The 19,418-nt window shown below is 45.9% G+C and overlaps 3 protein-coding genes across 7 annotated transcripts in view; 2 read left to right on the top strand and 1 right to left on the bottom strand.

Annotated features, from left to right (window-relative positions):
• Nucleotides 1-11,891, top strand: part of LOC141122039 (uncharacterized) — a 44,059-nt gene extending 32,168 nt beyond the window's left edge. The window contains 2 exon segments of the mRNA XM_073611839.1: nucleotides 9,981-11,488; nucleotides 11,490-11,891. Coding sequence (XP_073467940.1) covers nucleotides 9,981-11,488; nucleotides 11,490-11,585 — 1,604 coding nt within the window. The 3' untranslated portion in view covers nucleotides 11,586-11,891.
• The window catches only part of LOC141122003 (uncharacterized), a 207,768-nt gene that overhangs the window by 45,186 nt on the left and 143,164 nt on the right, over nucleotides 1-19,418 (top strand). The gene's annotated exons all lie outside the window — the stretch shown is intronic.
• LOC141122013 (gastrula zinc finger protein XlCGF66.1-like) overlaps nucleotides 1-19,418 on the bottom strand; it is a 152,021-nt gene that overhangs the window by 5,420 nt on the left and 127,183 nt on the right. Inside the window, exons 1-4 of one of the 3 annotated variants that reach the window (XM_073611807.1) lie at nucleotides 2,057-2,178; nucleotides 1,843-1,940; nucleotides 1,559-1,763; nucleotides 1,248-1,469 (exon numbers count right to left, since the gene is read on the bottom strand). In XM_073611807.1, the coding sequence (XP_073467908.1) occupies nucleotides 1,248-1,469; nucleotides 1,559-1,763; nucleotides 1,843-1,940 (525 nt within the window). In that variant the 5' untranslated portion in view covers nucleotides 2,057-2,178. Of the gene's footprint in view, nucleotides 1-1,247; nucleotides 1,470-1,558; nucleotides 1,764-1,842; nucleotides 1,941-2,056; nucleotides 2,179-19,418 lie in introns of those variants that run through there. The other 2 variants (XM_073611808.1, XM_073611809.1) reach the window with 2 other exon arrangements.

Here is a 19,418-nt window from a genome sequence, read left to right as displayed (position 1 = left end):
GGTGCTTTGGGGCAGGGGGGCGTTGATGGGGACAAGGGTCTCTTCCCGACAACCCTGGCCATTGGGTTCTGTGGGCGGGAGGCTTATCAGAATATGGAAGATCCCGGCCCCCCACCCTATGTGAATGAGTATGGGGTACATCGTACACCTACCCATTCACCTAAAAAAAAAAAAAGTGTCAAAAACAGAACACAGGTTTTTGACAAATTAATTTAATAAAGCAGCTCCGGCATCTCTTCTCCCTCCGGCGTTGTCTTCATCCTCCGGTTCTTCTCCTCTCACCGCTGATGACTTCTTCTGCCGCTGTCTTCTTCCTTTGCCGGTTCTCCTCTCTCCCCTACCTTCCCCTGCTGTCTTCCCCTGATGTTGCAGCAACGCTCTTTCCCGCTGTAATGCTGGGTCCGCCATGTGTCACTACTTGTATAGCCATGGGAAAAGCTCACCTGGTGACATCATCCGAAGGCCCCACCCCCTTGTGATGTCACTGCCAGGGGCATGATGGTGTGGTGATATCACAAGGGGGCGGTCCCCATAGCTATAGGGTGGCACATGGCGGACCCAGCATTAAAGCAGGAGAGAGCGTTGAGGCAACATCGGAGGAAGAACAGAGGGAGAAGACAGCGGGAGAAGACAACGGAAAAAGACAGCAGAGGAAGACCGGGGAGAGAGGAGAACCGGCAGAGAGAGAACACAGTGGCAGAAGTCATAGTCATTGGGCCCCTTTCTTAAAGGGGGCTTCCAGATTCTGATAAGCCCCCCGCCCGCAGACCCAGACAACCAATGGTCAGGGTTGTCGATAAGAGGCCCTTGTCCCCATCAACATGGGGACAAGGAGCTTTGAAATGGGGAGCACAGGGCCCCCCTGCCTCAAAGCACCCACCCCCCCATGTTGAGGGCATGTGGCCTGGTATGTTGCAGTGACCTGTAAAAAAAAAATGCTTAGCAGCTTTTAGGGGCATCAGATGTTTTTACCACTCGTTTTTACTGCTCCTGGAAGCAAAGACTGTCGTTTTTTTCTACTGCCCCTAAACGTTTATGCCTCCAAACGCCTCTGATAGTTTATGTGTGCAAGGACACATAGGCTAACATGGAGGGGCATTTAGAAGCAGTTAAAAAAAAAAAATCAGACACCCCTAACAGCAGCTTTAATAACGACCCGTGTGTATGAGCTCATATTATTGTGACATCACATAAAAAATCCACATATTGTCTCTATAAGTGAGTTTCATAACCTCCGTCCCACCAACCTTGTAACAGTGAGGGATGGTGTGATCTTCCTGTGTGGAATCCCGGGAATACAGAGGACGGGGACATCTCTCTGGTGGGTTTCTGTAGCTGGATGTCTCCACCATGGTGTCCTGGTACAGATCTTTGTGTTCTTTTAGAGACTCCTCCATCACCCCATCCTCATCATCCTCCTCTTTTATCTCTTCTTTAACCTCAACTTTAGAATCTCTCAGGTTTCCACTCTGAATATATAATAAAAATGACATCAATGGTAACAATGCAGATAATGTACAGATCCTAATGATACTATCAGTGATTGTTCCTCATCTACCTGATGATGGTGAGGGATGGTGTGACCCTCCTGTGTGGAATCCCGGGAATACAGAGGACGGGGACATCGCTCTGGTGTGTTCCTGGTATTAGGTGGCTCCATCATATCCTTGTGTCCTTCTGAAAACTCCTCCATCACTCCATACTCCTCATCCTCCTCTTTATACTCTTCTTTAACATCAATATTATCATCCCCGAGATTTCCACTGTGAATATTTAATAAAACATTCATTGTAACAAACATAATTGTTTAAAAATAATCACAAGGGATTGTTCCTCATCTACCTGATGATGGTGGGGGATGGTGAGATCTTCCTGTGTGGAATCCTGGGAATACAGAGGACGGGGACATCTCTCTGGTGGGTTTCCATTACTGGATCCATCTGTAAGAAACACACACACTGACTGAATACATTGTTTCTATGTGTTTATCAGATGATGGGGGATCTAGGTGGAGCCTCCGTACTGCTCTCTCCTTTACAATAAAGTCTCCTCTTACCCGGTGATGTGAGGGGCGGCTGATTGTCCATCATGACATCCTTGTAGAGATCCTTGTGTCCTTCTAAATACTCCCACTCCTCCATGGAGAAATAGACAGTGACATCCTGACACCTTATAGGAACCTGACACACACAATGATACAGTCACCATCCAGACACATCCCTTGTCTGTTACTGGATAATGTCCCAGAATTCCCAGCACCACTCACCTCTCCTCCATGATCTCTCTGGTGACTTCTAGAATCTTCTTTGTATTTCTCTATTGTATCAGGGAGGGAGGTGGAGGCAATGTGATGGTCATATGATCTCCAGACTTCACAGGAGGAAAACTCTAGATCTGAAGACAAATAGAACAATCAAAGGTTATACCAAGAATCCTCCTCAACTCACCATTTGGGCATCCAAACCCACAACCCACAAAGGACCCCCACACTATGCAGGTTAAAAGCTTGTTGCAGGCATTCTGACATCATTACATACAATGCAGGACCAACAGTCCCACTTTGCAAGTAAGGATACCAAGGGTCCGCCCACATCCTAAGAGCATCAGAAAATAAAAAGCAGATGGAGGGACATTGGGAGGGGGAGCTGTGAGGTCAGTGTGATGTCATAGGACATATAGATTCTGGATGGAGGGACATTGGGAGGAGGAGCTGTGAGGTCAGTGTGATGTCATAGGACATATAGACTCTGGATGGAGGGACATTTGCATGGGAAGATTTAAGGGGCCCTCTATATAAGGTCCCTGTGCAAACCAAATCATTGTTCCTGGGTGTGTCCTACCTCTCCTAAACTGAAGAGTGAACTTTGACCTTTACCATAAGGAAATCTTTCAGGAATCTGTGAAAGTAAGCTCTCATGTGATCAGGTGACGTGCGGAGGAATGGAGTGTAAATAGCAGACAATTTTCTCCAGAGCTCCTAATGGTGGGGATGGATTTCGTTGAGTGCTGGTGCCAAGTTTCCACCCCCCAGGATCACTGCAGGTGTGGAGAAAAGCTGTGTAAGAGGATATGGAGGAGAGATGAGGAGGAGATCCAGGAATCAGGATAAAGGTCAGGACAAGCAACAGACGAGCGCATCCAAGAGATGAAGCCGGGGTCACTACACAGAAAATCAATCCAAGGAAACAACAGGCAGGACGAGGAATAGCAAGAAGGAGCTCAGAGACAAATGAGAATATTGCTCAGCCAATGGGAGATTATCTCAGCATGACTTACATAATGAAGGAGATGAGGGGGAGGGGAGGAAGTCACTTATGGTGACCATAGAGATATGGAAATTCAGCTGGTTCAGCAGGGATCGGTCACATTTCCATCCATGTGTGGTCACTGCCGGATAAAAGTCACTCCATCAGCGGCTGCAGCCAATAGCTTCATCACTGATCTGTGTATTCTGAGAGCGGAGGAGCGCCCCCCATTGTCAGAATACAATAGTGCAGCGGGGAGGATTCCCCCATCCCCCTCCAATGTGTGGATGGGGGAATCACTTCAGTTTTTTTCCTCTCATCCCGCTGGATGAACGATAAAACTGAACCATGTATGGCCAGCTTTGGAAGGAAGATATATTAATCATCAACTGATCCCCCTGAAGGGGTTAATCTACATATTACCTCCTCTGCTGCCAGATCCAGCAACGTCTCCTCTCTACGTCCTTCCAAATGGAATATCCTTTGTCTTCTCTATATCTGACGTCACTTCCTGTCTTCCATAGAGACTTCCTGTCTTCCATAGGGACTTCCAGCCTGGGTAGAAGTGAGATCACCACCTTGTGGAGATCAGAGGAACTTCAGCCCTGAGAAACGTCTGGTAGTGTGAACACGGCCTTGTGCTGTGTGTGTATGTACTGTATATCCTTATAGATGGGTCATCTCCACTCCCACCAAGGGGGATAGAAATATATTACTGCTCGGTGGGGAGACATTTTGGCACCTTTGATTTTGCAGTAAAATTGATTGCAGATTTAGTCATGTAGAACATCTGTTATATGGATACAAAGAACCCCAGCCGAGAGTAAAGGGTGGAAATGGCTCCTGATCCCCAGATTTGGGCAATGATGTCACCAATATAAATAGAATAAAACCCGCGCTATGTGTAACAACTCAAATACCTACAAAAATAACTTATACCGGACTGCTGCTGTAACAAAGGTAAGTATTTCCTTTATCAACTAGAAGAGCATTATGTGTCACAGCGCTGTCCTATTGTGTGTGCACATAAATCATCACAAATACACTAAAATATGTGGAGACATTCATATATAAAGTGCTAGGGGCTCAAATAATATTCTCTGCAGATCTACTGCTTCCACTTTACACCTACTTCATTCATATCTTATGGTGTTTATCAATAAATGAAGTAAACTGTTTAATGTGCAAATTCATATACAACATAAAATATTTTGTGCTCAAGATGCTGTTCCCTGCAGATCCACTGCTTCCACTTTGCTTCCATTTTAATGAACTTATTTAAAAAAATAAAAATAAATCCACCAATCAATGAAAAGTTGATAAGGTGTAAAGTTCTCGGTGCTCCAAACTGTGCCAGCTGTAGTGTAGCCACGCCTTCTTCCACCTCTTACACACGTGATGATGAGGGCGCCCCCTTCCCCACTCACCAGAGCAATATGACTCCCAGCTTTTCATCTACCAGAGTCACCAACATCCTTCACACTCTCCTCACCTCCGGTGGCAAAGGAACTGGATCCTCCTCGCTCACTCCTGCAAGTCTGCTGCGCTTTCTGTCAGTCTCCCTCCTAGACTCAGCTTCCTTCTCCGACCGCTGGAGCTCCGCCTCTTCATACACACTCAGAGCTCTGCCTCTTCATACACACTCAAAGCTCCGCCTCTTCATACACACTCAGGGCTCCACCTCTTCATACACACTCAGAGCTCCGCCTCTTCATACACACTCAGGGCTCCGCCTCTTCATACACACTCAGAGCTCCGCCTCTTCATACACACTCAGAGCTCTGCCTCTTCATACACACTCAGGGCTCCGCCTCTTCATACACACTCAGAGCTCCGCCTCTTCATACACACTCAGAGCTCCGCCTCTTCATACACACTCAAAGCTCCGTCTCTTGATACACATTCAGGAGCTCCGCCTCTTCATACACACTCAGAGCTCCGCCTCTTCAAACACACTCAGAGCTCCGCCTCTTCATACACACTCAGGGCTCAGAATCTTCATACACACTCAAGGCTCCGCCTCTTCATACACACTCAGAGCTCTGCCTCTTCATACACACTCAGGGCTCCCCCTCTTCATATACACTCAGAGCTCTGCCTCTTCATACACACTTAGAGCTCTGCCTCTTCATACACACTTAGAGCTCCACCTCTTCAAACATACTCAGAGCTCCGCCTCTTCATACACACTCAGAGATCCGCCTCTTCATACACACTCAGAGCTCCACCTCTTCATACACACTCAGAAGCTCCACCTCTTCATACACACTCAGAGCTCCGCCTCTTCATACACACTCAGAGATCCGCCTCTTCATACACACTCAGAGCTCCACCTCTTCATACACACTCAGAAGCTCCACCTCTTCATACACACTCAGAGCTCCGCCTCTTCATACACACTTAGAGCTCTGCCTCTTCATACACACTTAGAGCTCCACCTCTTCAAACATACTCAGAGCTCCGCCTCTTCATACACACTCAGGGCTCCGCCTCTTCATACACACTCAGGAGCTCCGCCTCTTCATACACACTCAGTGCTCTGCCTCTTCATACACACTCAGGGAGGAGAGAACGGGGAAGGATATACAGTACATACACACACAGCACAAGGCCGTGTTCACACTACCAGACGTTTCTCAGGGCTGCAGTTCCGCTGATCTCCACAAGATGGTGATCTCACTTCTACCCAGACAGGAAGTCTCTATGGAATACAGACAGGAAGTGATGTCAGATACAGACAGGAAGTGATGTCAGGTACTGACAGACATTCCATTTGGAAGGACGTGGATAGGACAATGCAGGATCTGGCGGCAGAGGAGGTAATACGTAGATTAACCCCTTCAGGGGGATCTGTTGATGATTAATATATTTTGCTTCCAAAGCTGGCCATATATGGTTCAGTTTTATCGTTCAGCCAGCGGGATGAGTCAGGTTGTCACCTCATCCCTTTAAACCCGAACACAAATACAGATTCTGTGGCTGATTAAGGTGGTAATTAAACTCACTCGGTGCCTTATCTGCATTAAATCAGCCTCAGAACCCGTGTAATTCATATGTGTTCGGGTTTAAAGGGATGAGGTGGCAACCCTAGGGCTGAGTGAAAAAGCTGAAACGATTCCCCCATCCACACATTGGAGGGGGATGGGGGAATCCTCCCCGCTGCACTATGGTATTCTGACAATGGAGGGCGCTCCTCCGCTCTCAGAATACACAGATCAGTGGTGAAGCTATTGGCTGCAGCCGCTGATCGAGTGACTTTTATCCGGCAGTGACCACACATGGATGGAAATGTGACCGATCCCTGCTGAACCAGCTGAATTTCCATGTCTCTATGGTCACCATAAGTGACTTCCTCCCCTCCCCCTCATCTCCTTCATTATGTAAGTCATGCTGAGATAATCTCCCATTGGCTGAGCAATATTCTCATTTGTCTCTGAGCACCTTCTTGCTATTCCTCATCCTGCCTGTTGTTTCCTTGGATTGATTTTCTGTGTAGTGACCCCGGCTTCATCTCTTGGATGCGCTCGTCTGTTGCTTGTCCTGACCTTTATCCTGATTCCTGGATCTCCTCCTCATCTCTCCTCCATATCCTCTTACACAGCTTTTCTCCACACCTTCAGTGACCCTGGGGGGTGGAAACTTGGCACCAGCACTCAGCAAAATCCATCCCCACCATTAGGAGCTCTGGAGAAAATTGTCTGCTATTTACACTCCGTTCCTCTGCACGTCACCTGATCACATGAGAGCTTACTTTCACAGATTCCTGACAGATTTCTGTATGGTAAAGGTCAAAGTTCACTCTTCAGTTTAGGAGAAGTAGAACACACCCAGGAACAATGATTTGTTTCCATGGGAGCCTCATATAGAGGGCCCCTCAAATCTCCAAATCTCCCTCCATCCAGAGTTCATATGTCCTATGACATCACACTGACCTCACAGCTCCTCCTCCCAATGTCCCTCCATGCAGAGTCTATATGTCCTATGACATCACACTGACCTCACAGCTCCTCCTCCCAATGTCCTTCCATCCAGAGTCTATATGTCCTATGACATCACACTGACCTCACAGCTCCTCCTCCCAATGTCCCTCCATCTGGCTTTTTTTTTCTGATGCTCTTAGGATGTGGGCGGACCCTTTGAATCCTCACTTGCAAAGTGGGACTGTTGGTCCTGCATTGTATGTAAAGACATTAGAACGTCTACAACAAGCTTTTAACCTGCAGAGTATGGGGGTTCTGTGTGGGCAAAATCATACCTCAGCCTGAAGTAGGGCTGAATAGGGAGCGGAAGAGGATTCTGGGAATATCATTTGATTTTACTATTTGTGTTCAGATCTAGAATTTTCCTCCTGTGAAGTCTGGAGATCATATGACCATCACATTGCCTCCACCTCCCTCCCTGATAGCATAGAGAAATACAAAGAAGATTCTAGAAGTCACCAGAGAGATCACGGAGGAGAGGTGAGCGGTGCTGGGAATTCTGGGACATTACCCAGTAACAGACAAGGGATGTGTCTGGATGGTGACTGTATCATTGTGTGTGTCAGGTTCCTATAAGGTGTCAGGATGTCACTGTCTATTTCTCCATGGAGGAGTGGGAGTATTTAGAAGGACACAAGGATCTCTACAAGGACGTCATGATGGACAATCAGCCGCCCCTCACATCACCGGGTAAGAGGAGACTTTATTGTAAAGGAGAGAGCAGTACGGAGGGTCCACCTAGATCCCCCATCATCTGATAAACACATAGAAACAATGTATTCAGTCAGTGTGTGTGTTTCCTACAGATGGATCCAGTAATAGGAACCCACCAGAGAGATGTCCCCATCCTCTGTATTCCCGGGATTCCACACAGGAAGGTCACACCATCCCTCACCATTATCAGGTAGATGACTGACAATTATTGGTAGTTCTGATTTATAAACAGCATGATTGTTACAATGAATGTTTTATTAAATATCCAGAGTGGAAACCTTGGGGATGATAATATTAATGTTAAAGAAGAGTATAAAGAGGAGGATGAAGAGTATGGAGTGATGGAAGAGTTTTCAGAAGGACCCAAGGATATGATGGAGCCACCAAATACCAGATGTGATGTGATGTCACAATAATAAATCTTATAGTTTACAGATGATATTTTCTCTCATTTTTTTAATTTAGAGTGGAGATCCAATCGATATAGAATTTGAGGTTAAAGCAGAAGAAGAAGAGAGGTATGTGAGGGATGATCAGCAGTCTATGGAGGAGGATGGAATAACGGGGACATTTATAGAGGAGGACACTCCTACAGAGATCAGCACAGGTGGGCCATTAACACTAAATACATTCCTCCACCCATACCGCTCACTGATTGGTCCAGAGTAGGGCGGGGACTGGGTGATATCAGCCTGTAATCCCCTGGTCACTTTCCTGAGCTGTGTTCCCCGTCCTGTATTCCTGTATTTCTCGCGAATAATCTTCCTTCTCTGTGCTGCAGACACAATTTATGTATCTAGACTGGATTTATGGAGATACTGGGGTTCAGCTGGCAGAAAAAATTTGATTTTCATCATAAATGTTGCTAGACCTAGGCACCTTGGGCATGTGCTTTGGGTCTGCTGCCCCATGCCCAGGTCTAGCATGATCTCTAACAGAGCAATTCTCCCAGGGTTACTTGCTCTATTGTTTGCTGGCTGTGCCATGTTGAGGGATATGTCTGTATAGTCTCAGACCCAAGTCACTGAGTGCAGTCTCAGGAGATGGGAGGCAGTCCTGACCCCTGCGCTATATACTCTATGTTGTACATTACATACTCCTCACCCCGGCACTATATATTACATCATTCTGATACTATATAGTCCTATCTGTTGTATCTTATACAATATGTTATACATTACATAGTCCTGACTTCTGCTCTCTCCCCTCTACCCACTGCTATATATACACATAATATGTTTTCTCTTTTGTTACACCCATTTTCTACCAGCTGGACATTTTATATCTGATGATTTGATTGCAATACAGACTTTTAAATGTTGATAATAATGTGATAACATGCTCAAACTTTGGAATCTTAAAAAAGAAAGTGATAATGAGGGAGGAGTCAATAACCCAATGATGGTGGTCTTCCGGATCAGTCCAGTCTTCATCTTGGTTGTTCTCCCTCCATCCTCACTCTCTGACCTCTGGTGGGGCTCAGCCCCGCTGTTATTCATGACTAAATCATGGACTAAATAAGGAAGTGCAGGTCTTCTTGTGTTGGGAAGATGGCAATGAGTGATAGAGGGGGTGGGGACACTTGTCCTATAATTCCCTCATCACTGTCACTCCTATAAAAGACAGTTCTCGTTGTTTCCTCACTCTCTGATTAAGGTCCATGAATAAAGAAATGAACTGGTAGGAGATCAGAGGACCCATTTACTAGTTACCTCGAGGGGGGAATTGTAAGATCCTCAGAGACAAAGCTGCCTGATGTGGGCGGAGTCCTGGTTTAGGGGAACCAATCTGCTCATGTCTAGTAATAATCTTTTAATCTCTATTTTAGTAGATGGACTGCAGATGAGGAAAACCTCAGAGGATTGTCTCGCTTTGTCTCCAGACTGTAAAGTAGAAGATGAGGACATCACACAGTATAGTCCAGGAGAAAACCCGACTACCTCAAATGTCCATCCGGCACCACACAGTGTAGATGGACCATCGTATTCCTCTTATCCTGAGGAACCTCAGACTGTGAGGGATGGTGCCGTCCTTCCAACAGAGAAGAGCTTTTCCTGTACTGAGTGCAGGAAGTGTTTCCAATTTAAATCCCAACTTAATGTTCATAAAAGATCTCACACAGGTGAGAAGCCATATTCCTGTCCTGAGTGCGGGAAATGTTTTTCAGTGAAGTCCAATCTTTCCACACATCAGAGATCTCACACAGGGGAGAAACTGTATTCCTGTGCTGAGCGTGGGAAATGTTTTTCAGTGAAGTCGCATCTTTCCACACATCAGAGATCTCACACAGGAGAGAAGCCATATTCCTGTCCTGAGTGTGGGAAATGTTTTTCACAGAAGGCCAATCTTTACAAACATCAGAGATCTCATACGGGGGAGAAGCCGTATTTCTGTACTGAGTGCGGAAAATGTTTTTCACGGAAGTACGATCTTTGCAGACATCAGAGATCTCACACAGGGGAGAAACCTTATTCCTGTCCTGAGTGTGGGAAATTTTCTTCACAGAAGTCCCTTCTTTTCACACACCAGGGATCTCACACAGGGAAGAAGCCATATTCTTGTCCTGAGTGCGGGAAATGTTTTCCAGTGAAGTCCAATCTTTACATACATCAGAGAGCTCACACAGGGGAGAAGCTGTATTCCTGTGCTGAGTGCGGAAAATGTTTTTCACGTAAGTCCCATCTTTGCAGACATCAGAGATCTCACACAGGGGAGAAGCCATATTCCTGTGCTGAGTGCGGAAAATGTTTTTCACGGAAGTACGATCTTTGCAGACATCAGAGATCTCACACAGGGGAGAAACCTTATTCCTGTCCTGAGTGTGGGAAATTTTCTTCACAGAAGTCCCTTCTTTTCACACACCAGGGATCTCACACAGGGAAGAAGCCATATTCTTGTCCTGAGTGCGGGAAATGTTTTCCAGTGAAGTCCAATCTTTACATACATCAGAGAGCTCACACAGGGGAGAAGCTGTATTCCTGTGCTGAGTGCGGAAAATGTTTTTCACGTAAGTCCCATCTTTGCAGACATCAGAGATCTCACACAGGGGAGAAGCCATATTCCTGTGCTGAGTGCGGAAAATGTTTTTCACGGAAGTCCCATCTTTGCATACATGAGAGATCCCACACAGGGGAGAAGCCATATTCCTGTCCTGAGTGTGGGAAATATTTTTCAAGAAAGTCCTATCTTTACATACACCAAAGATTGCACACGGGGGAAAAGCTGTATTCCTGTCCTGAGTGCGGGAAATGTTTTTCACAGAAGGCCACTCTTTACACACATCAGAGATTGCACACAGGGGAGAAGCCATATTCCTGTACTGAGTGCGGCAAATCTTTTTCACGGAAGTCCCTTCTTTTCAGACATCAGAGATCTCACACGGGGGAGAAGCCATATTCCTGTCCTGAGTGCTGGAAATGTTTTTCAGTGAAGTCCAATCTTTACACACATCAGAGCACTCACACAGGGGAGAAGCCATATTCCTGCCCTGAGTGTGGGAAATGTTTTTCACGGAAGTACCATCTTTACACACATCAAAGATTGCACACAGGGGGAGAAGCTGTATTCCTGTCCTGATTGCGGGAAATGTTTTTCATGGAGGTCTGATCTTTACACACATCAGAGATCTCACACGGGGGAGAAGTGACTTTCCTGTCCTTAGTGATGGAATTGTTCCTCACTGAAGTCCTGTCTTCCTGTACATGAGGGATCCCACACAACCCTCGAGGTGTATTAGTGCCTTGAGTGCGGGAAATGTCTTCTATATGAATGTTGCTGGACATCACAGCTCTCATGTGGGGAAGAAGCACACCCTGATATACACCTCAGATATACTCCATGGCTGATCTTCATTATGTAAGAAACAGTTCCAGGGGTGTGGACATTTATAAAAAAAAAACTACTTGTCCAAGGGACTAAATGGTGGTCCCAATCTCCTTGTCTCTTATGACAATCTCCTCGTCTCTTATGGCAAACTCCTTGTCCCTTATGACAATCTCCTCGTCTCTTATGACAGTCTCCTCGTCCCTTATAACAATCTCCTCGTCCCTTATGACAGTCTCCTCGTCCCTTATGACAATCTCCTCGTCTCTTATGACAATCTCCTCGTCCCTTATGACAATCTCCTCGTCTCTTATGACAAACTCCTTGTCCCTTATGACAATCTCCTCGTCTCTTATGACAGTCTCCTCGTCCCTTATGACAATCTCCTCGTCCCTTATGACAATCTCCTCGTCTCTTATGACAGTCTCCTCGTCCCTTATGACAATCTCCTCGTCTCTTATGACAAACTCCTTGTCCCTTATGACAATCTCCTCGTCTCTTATGACAGTCTCCTCGTACCTTATGACAATCTCCTCGTCCCTTATGACAATCTCCTCGTCTCTTATGACAATCTCCTCGTCTCTTATGACAGTCTCCTCGTCCCTTATGACAATCTCCTCGTCTCTTATGACAATCTCCTCGTCCCTTATGACAATCTCCTCGTCTCTTATGACAATCTCCCCGTCTCTTATGACAATCTCCTCGTCCCTTATGACAATCTCCTCATCTCTTATGACAAACTCCTTGTCCCTTATGACAATCTCCTTGTCTCTTATGACAATCTCTTTGTCTCTTATGACAATCTCCTTGTCCCTTATGACAATCTCCTCATCTCTTATGACAATCTCCTCGTTTTATATGACAGTCTCCTCGTCCCTTATGACAATCTCCTTGTCCCTTATGACAATCTCCTCGTTCCTTATGACAATCTCATTGTCCCTTATGACAATCTCCTTCTTCCTCATCTACCAGAGAGCTCAGCAGTGGTGTGGGAGTTCATTGAAAACTAGAATCCGACATCGGCAAAGGACCGAATACAGCCACGCTCTTTTCATAAAGTGACAGCCGGTATGGGGAACTTCTCCCCGCACTGCTGTCACACACAGGACTCGGAAAGCTGAGCCGCTGCAGGAATAGGAACATGTAACATCTTCCTGAAGGTAAACGTTTCCTTTAACCCTTTCACTGCCAGAGCTGGTTTTACGTTTTTTGCACACATGTTTAAAAAAGTCATTTTAGGCCTGAAGATTATATAAAACCCCCAAAATATGATACATTTTCTGAAAGCAGACACACTAGAAAATAAAATAGTGGTAGTTCTAATTTTTTATATCTCGCAATGTTACTGCAAAAGTCTAGGAAACACAAAATTTCTGTAAAAATATACATTAAGTTAGGGGGCACAAAAACACAATAAATTACCCAATTTTTGGGTAAAATATAAAAGCTGAGGTTGCACTGAGTAAATAAATACTCAACATGTCAAACCTTAAATTTTGTGTGCACCTGTGAAATGGTGACAAACTTCGGTACCCTATATTAGACATGCGCATGACAAAAAAAATGTGTTTCGGTTCCTTTGTTTTGATTAGTTAATCTAGTTATTTTGTTTAGTTAAATTCGGTTGATTCGTTCAATTCGTATTTGGAATTTTCAAAACTTCTTTGAATATACAAATTTTTTCGATTCGAAATGTTCAAATCGATAAATTTTCTAATCAGTCGAAACGAAAATGTTATATTGTTTTCGATTTCAATGCAGCAAAGTGAACAAACAAAAGAAAAATCTTCATTAAATGATTACAATGACCTTTGGCTTAACAAAAACAGCATTATTTCGAAATGGTACTCTAATAACACACACAGGCTTTGAGTTCAGCAATATGTGTAGGTAGAATTCGACTGGAGTTCAATGTAAAATTCGATTTAAATTTCAGTCCGAATTTCATTACAATATTTGGAGCATTCGGTAAAATTTGTTTATATTGTAATTCGGGTATTCGTATATATCGGAAACTCTGAATAACAAAAACATTTGTCCGAATATTAATTCAGAACGAAATGAATCTACCCTATATTTTCTATAGGCAATGCTTTAAAAGCCCTGTATAGGTCATCAGTGTTACGGAGGAGGTCTGGTGTAGAATTTTTGCTCTCATTCCGGTGTGCGCAGCGATATGTAACATGTGTATCACAGTCAACATTTTCAGGCATCCCAATGTGTCAGTTTGTTTGTATATGTGGGGGTGGGGCCTTCATTTTTTTTTTTGGGTAGGGGGGGTTTGTGTGCCTGTGTTTAACTTTAATTTTATACATTTAAAAAAACTTTTTTTTTTTCATTACATGGGGATAAAAAGTCCTCTATGTGATGGTTTTTTGGTGACAGGTTCTCATTAATGAGACATCCAGAGTCTAAATGTCTCCCCTGTGCTCCAGTTACATTCTTTCCCAGCCTTGATGACCGGGGAAACTGTTAACAGGGACCCGGAAGGGACATCATACACATTGCTTCCGGGTCAGGAACAAGAAGGGGAGGAGAGATGATGTGTGTCCTCTCTCCTTCCTCCCCTCTACCCGACATCGGCCCGGCGGATGGGCAAGCAAAGCCCTGCCTACATAGCGGGTGTGCTCATAGGGTGGGGGCACTTTACTGGGAATGTGTGGAAGCATTCAGGTGGCAGCACAGCTACCCGAATGCTTTCATTCAACTAACAAACCCTTCTGCTTGCTTGCCCGCAGCAGTGCTAAATATTAAAACAAAATTGCCACATCTGTGGTGGGAGTGTCCTGTGATGGTACACCTTTTGGATGGACATCAGGGCTCAGATTAAAGACATCTTGACATTCCCTTCTCCCCGATTAATTGTCTCCTGCATATCCCTCCCATACCAATTAGTCAGTATAAAAGGAGCATGCTGCCCCACTTGCTGAATGCAGCCAAGCGGTTGCTCCCAATCTATTGGAAGCAAGCACAAATTCCTAGTCGGGAGGAATGGGAGCGTAAGGTGAATGAGATCAGGGAGGCTGAGGATTGGATTGCGACTGGTAAAGCTACCCGGGATCATTTTGCCAGCACTTGGTCATGATGGCTGGACCACATTCATGTTTCAGACCACGTATCCTCTAGTCTAGACTTGGCACTGCTAGAACTGGCAGAACCATCTCTCAGACAGAGTATTCAACCCCAGCAGTAGTGAGACTAGACTTACTCTCCGTAACGGCTGTGACATTGATTATCCCCTTGCTCTGGAGGACATCTCCTGTATTCGGTGGTGGGGGGCTTGACGTGAACGTTGACATCTTTTGCCAGACTTTAGGTATGATCCTGACTGTTCCCCCTCTTTTCCTTCTTCCTAATTCTTTTCTCTCTTTGAATCTTTCACTATGTTGAAATTTGGTTTATATGTTTTCTTATGTATGTTTTAACCCAACAAGTGGTATCAATGTCTTGCCACTATAGGAGAGGCCATTTATCATTGAGATGGCACCGTATTTCTTCCCCTTGGTGTTCCATGTGTGCCTCGATGTGGTCCTGGCCAGGGTGTTGTGTAGGGGGAGGATAGCTGGAAGCGACCATTGCCCCCCTACCCTGATGTATGGCCCAGGGGGAATCATCTTGCAGCCAATTTAGCTCTTTCACTGGCCTAGACTAGTCTAGGACTGGTAAAAGGTCCTGTTGCTGAGAAGTTCATCCATACTAGTTGGTGATAACATTGCAGAAGTCACCCCGAGCGTTTAAAGGGATGTACATCTGAGCTATGTATGATGTATAACCGCTTAATTTTCTGTATTTCCTTTGTGTTCTGTTTCTTTTTGCTAAGTATATAAAATGTACATGTCAACCTTAAACTGATGTTATAGAAATTCAGAAAATGATGTTTGTTATGATGTGAATCTGTTCTAAATAAAGATTATACAAAAAAAAAATTTAAAAATTGCTTGCCCGACACCCAGAATTGCATTTCCCGTTCCATAGAAATAGTTCATCCCTGAGTTCATAAGGGAGCGGATCAGAGTTCACTGAAGACACCGTGTTGGCCATTGATAGCAAAATAAAAATAAAAATGGAGTCATTAACCTTTCATTGGGTGAGTACATTTTGTGGTGTAAGATTTCACAAACACTTGGAGGTTTATTTTTTTAAAAAACTAAATATTTAAAAAAAAACCTTGTATGTTGGACCTTATTGGTACAAAAAAGGACAAACACAAAAATTACATGAAATATAAAGCTTTTTTTACAAATATTAAAAAGTCCAACAGGATTGGTGATGCGACCCAGTGCACATCCTGCTCCATGCATTACCCAGCAGGTGCTGGCAGGGCCAGTATAGATGTGGGTGGAGAAATGGAGGTACAGGAGGCAGAGGTAGGTAGCTGGGTGACAGCTAGAAGAAGGGGTAGAGGGAAGAGCGCTAGGGAGGCCAGTCCTGAGTTGGTACGCCACAACAAATATGCCAAGTTGTGTGATGTTGGAGATATCAGCTCAGGGATGGCATTGCTGGAGCAGCCTCCCTCCCCTAGCTGCCAGGGGAATGAAAGAAGAGGGAAAGGTTAGACAGGTACTGGCAGTAGGGAACTCAATTATTAGAAAGACAGAGAGAGCAATCTGTCACACAGACCATGGTCACCGAACTGAATGTTGTTTACCGAGCGCTCGGGTTCGGCACATCATGGATCGGGTGGACAGATTATTGAGGGGGACTGGGGAGGACCCAGCTGTCTTGGTACACGTTGGTACCAATGACAAAGTGAGAGGAAGGTGGAGAGTCCTAAAAAATTATTTCAGGGACTTAGGGAATAGATTGAAAAGAAGAACTCCAAGGTGGTTTTCTCAGAAATACTACATGTGCCTCGAGCCACACCAGAGAGGCAGCAGGAGCTTAGGGAACTGAGCAAATAGCTGAGGAACTGGTGTAGGAAGGAGGGATTTGGGTATCTGGAGAACTGGGCTGACTTCTCAGTCGGTTACCGGCTATTTTGTAGGAATGGGCTGCACCTTAATGGGGGGTGCAGCTCTTCTTGGTAAAAAGGTGGCCGAGAAGTTGGAGGGGCTTTTAAAATAGGTGTTGGGGGGAGGGTTTAGAAGAAGAGAGCCTGCATTGAGGGTAGGACAGAGGAAAATAGTGGAGGCACTAGTGATATTATACCCATCACATCGAATCCCATACTGAATGAGTGGACAGATCAAAATTGCAGCCTCAGAAAACCTAAGGAGAAAATAATATGCACCTGTACAAAACTGAGGGGCATGTTCACGAATGCTAGGATCCTATCTAACAAAATGGAGGAACTAGATTTGCTGTTAAAAGAAGAGGGTGTGGATTTTGTGGGAATAACAGAAACTTGGCTTAACAGCTTGCATGACTGGCTGGCAAATATCCAGGGGTATTTTTTGTATTGGAGTGACAGGGAAGGTAGAAGAGGGGGAGGGGTGTGCCTATATACGGGTGGAGGAGTGGAATGACATCAGGGATGGGGCAAGGGGGAGGTGGAATCCGTGTGGGTGGAACTTCAAAGGCAAGAAGCAAGTGGGAAATTACTAGTTACAGGCCCCCCAACCTGAAGGAAGAAGAGAAGTTGGATCTCCTTTCATAGTTCAAAATAGCATCAAGGCAGGAAAATGTCATCATAATGGGGGATTTCAACTATCCCGATATTGACTAGGAAGCAGGGACAGCTTACCTAATAAAGGCCTGTCATTTCTTAAATGTCCTACAGGATAACTTCCTGTCCCAATTGGTGGATTCCCCAACTACAAATGATGCATTACTAGATCTATTAATTACAAGTGACTCAGATCTTGTCAGGGTATCACCGGCGCCGGACCTGGGCGTCGGCACGCGCCTATGCGCCGGCGCGCTCCATTGCACACTTCTCAGCGAAATCGTGGTGTTCCCGGGCGTCAGCGCGGCGCTAGGGCGCGCGCGGGTACGCAGCACTCGGGCGCGCGCGCGTGTGCACGTGCGCCACGTACGGGCGCGCGCACGTTCGCGATAGCGCCGGTTTGGCACCAATGTGCACATAAAAATCCCCCTGTGCCTCTGGTACATTGCTGCTTCGTCTCAGCTTGTGATTCGTGTAAACCTGAACCTGATTGCTGTTACCTATCTGACCCGGCTTGTTTGACTATCCGTCCTGCTCCTATCCGACCCGGCTTGCCCGACTACTCTTCTGCTACTTACCTGATACCGTTGCCAACCCCTGCCTGCCTACCGACTCTGCCTCTGCCTGCTGTTTTGCCTGTTTCATATCCGTGCTGACCCGGACCGTCTGACCCTGCTTGTGCCTGCTGTTGTCCTTGCTGTTGCACCTTCAGCTCCAGCTCCAGTGATCTCTGCATCTACAAGTGTTCCAGCATGCTGTCTCCAGTGTCTATCTGATCTGCAGTCCAGTCATCCCTGTGGGATCTCTCATCACTTCAGCTCCAGAGACTCCGCTCTACAGGCACTCCTACCCCACTGTGCTCAGGAGTTCACTGTTCCCACTCCAGTGACTCCTGAACCAGCGTTGTATGAGAGGTCTTCTCCTACAAGTCAGGCTCTACTACCAGGTACCTAACAGTACGAAGCAGCCATGTCTGAGCCTGCAGGAGATACCTCTCCAATGAAGGAGATATGCACACACCTGGCGGCCCTCACCCAAGCAGTGCAAGCCCTTCAGGATAACTACAACAGATTGGAGGGACAAGTTCAGAATCTGGCAGGGTCTAACCTTCCTGCCTCTTCTTCAGCTACTGCTCCAACACAGACTGCTTCAGGACCCGCAGTTGTGATGCTCACCACGGGTTCCCATTCCGGAAAGATTCTCTGGAGACCGGGCTAAGTTTCGGGCCTTCCGCAATGCCTGCCAGCTCTTTTTTGCCTTACAGCCCAGAACTTTTTCACTAGAAGCCACTAAGGTTGGATTTGTAATCTCCCTTTTGCAAGGGGAACCTCAGACCTGGGCCCATCGTTTACTTGAAGGGGACTCTGCTCTAACTCAATCATTATCCGCCTTCTTCCAAGCCATGGCACAATTATATGAGGACCCTCAACTGACTGCCTCAGCTGAATCTGCCCTGTTTGCGCTCCAACAAGGCCTCAGACCAGCGGAGGACTATGTTGCTGAATTCAGACGTTGGAGCGCGGACACACAGTGGAATGACGCGGCTTTGCGTCACCAGTTCCGCATTGGACTATCTGAAAGCTTGAAAGACGAACTTGCTCGTGTAGGCATTCCAGATACCTTAGAGGCCTTGATCACCCTAACCATTCAAATCGATCGTCGCCTCCGAGAACGACGATCTGAACGATCAGTTCAACCAAACCGCCCGACCTGGATGACAGCCCGAGCTCCAATGCCTGCAACACGCTACTCCCCTGCCTCCAGTCCTAATTCAGTCAATACCACACCAGATACCTCCGAACCAATGCAACTGGGTGTGATGCGACCCGCTCTGTCTCCGGAAGAACGTGCCCGACGTCGGCAATTAAATCTGTGCTTTTACTGTGGTGGAAACGGGCATTTTGTCCATAATTGCCCAGTTAGAATGAGTAAGTGTCCATCTCCTATACCTAACAGTTTTTCTGCTTTATCTACCCATTCCACCCATCTTGCCATTCTTCTCTCGCTACAGCTTCAAGAAAGGACACTCCAAGTCAACGCAATTATTGACTC

Source organism: Aquarana catesbeiana, unplaced genomic scaffold (assembly GCF_042186555.1).
Source record: "Aquarana catesbeiana isolate 2022-GZ unplaced genomic scaffold, ASM4218655v1 unanchor237, whole genome shotgun sequence".
Lineage (NCBI taxonomy): Eukaryota > Metazoa > Chordata > Amphibia > Anura > Ranidae > Aquarana > Aquarana catesbeiana.
The sequence above is the reverse complement of the archived record's forward strand: the minus strand, read 5'-3'. Positions and strand labels throughout refer to the sequence as shown.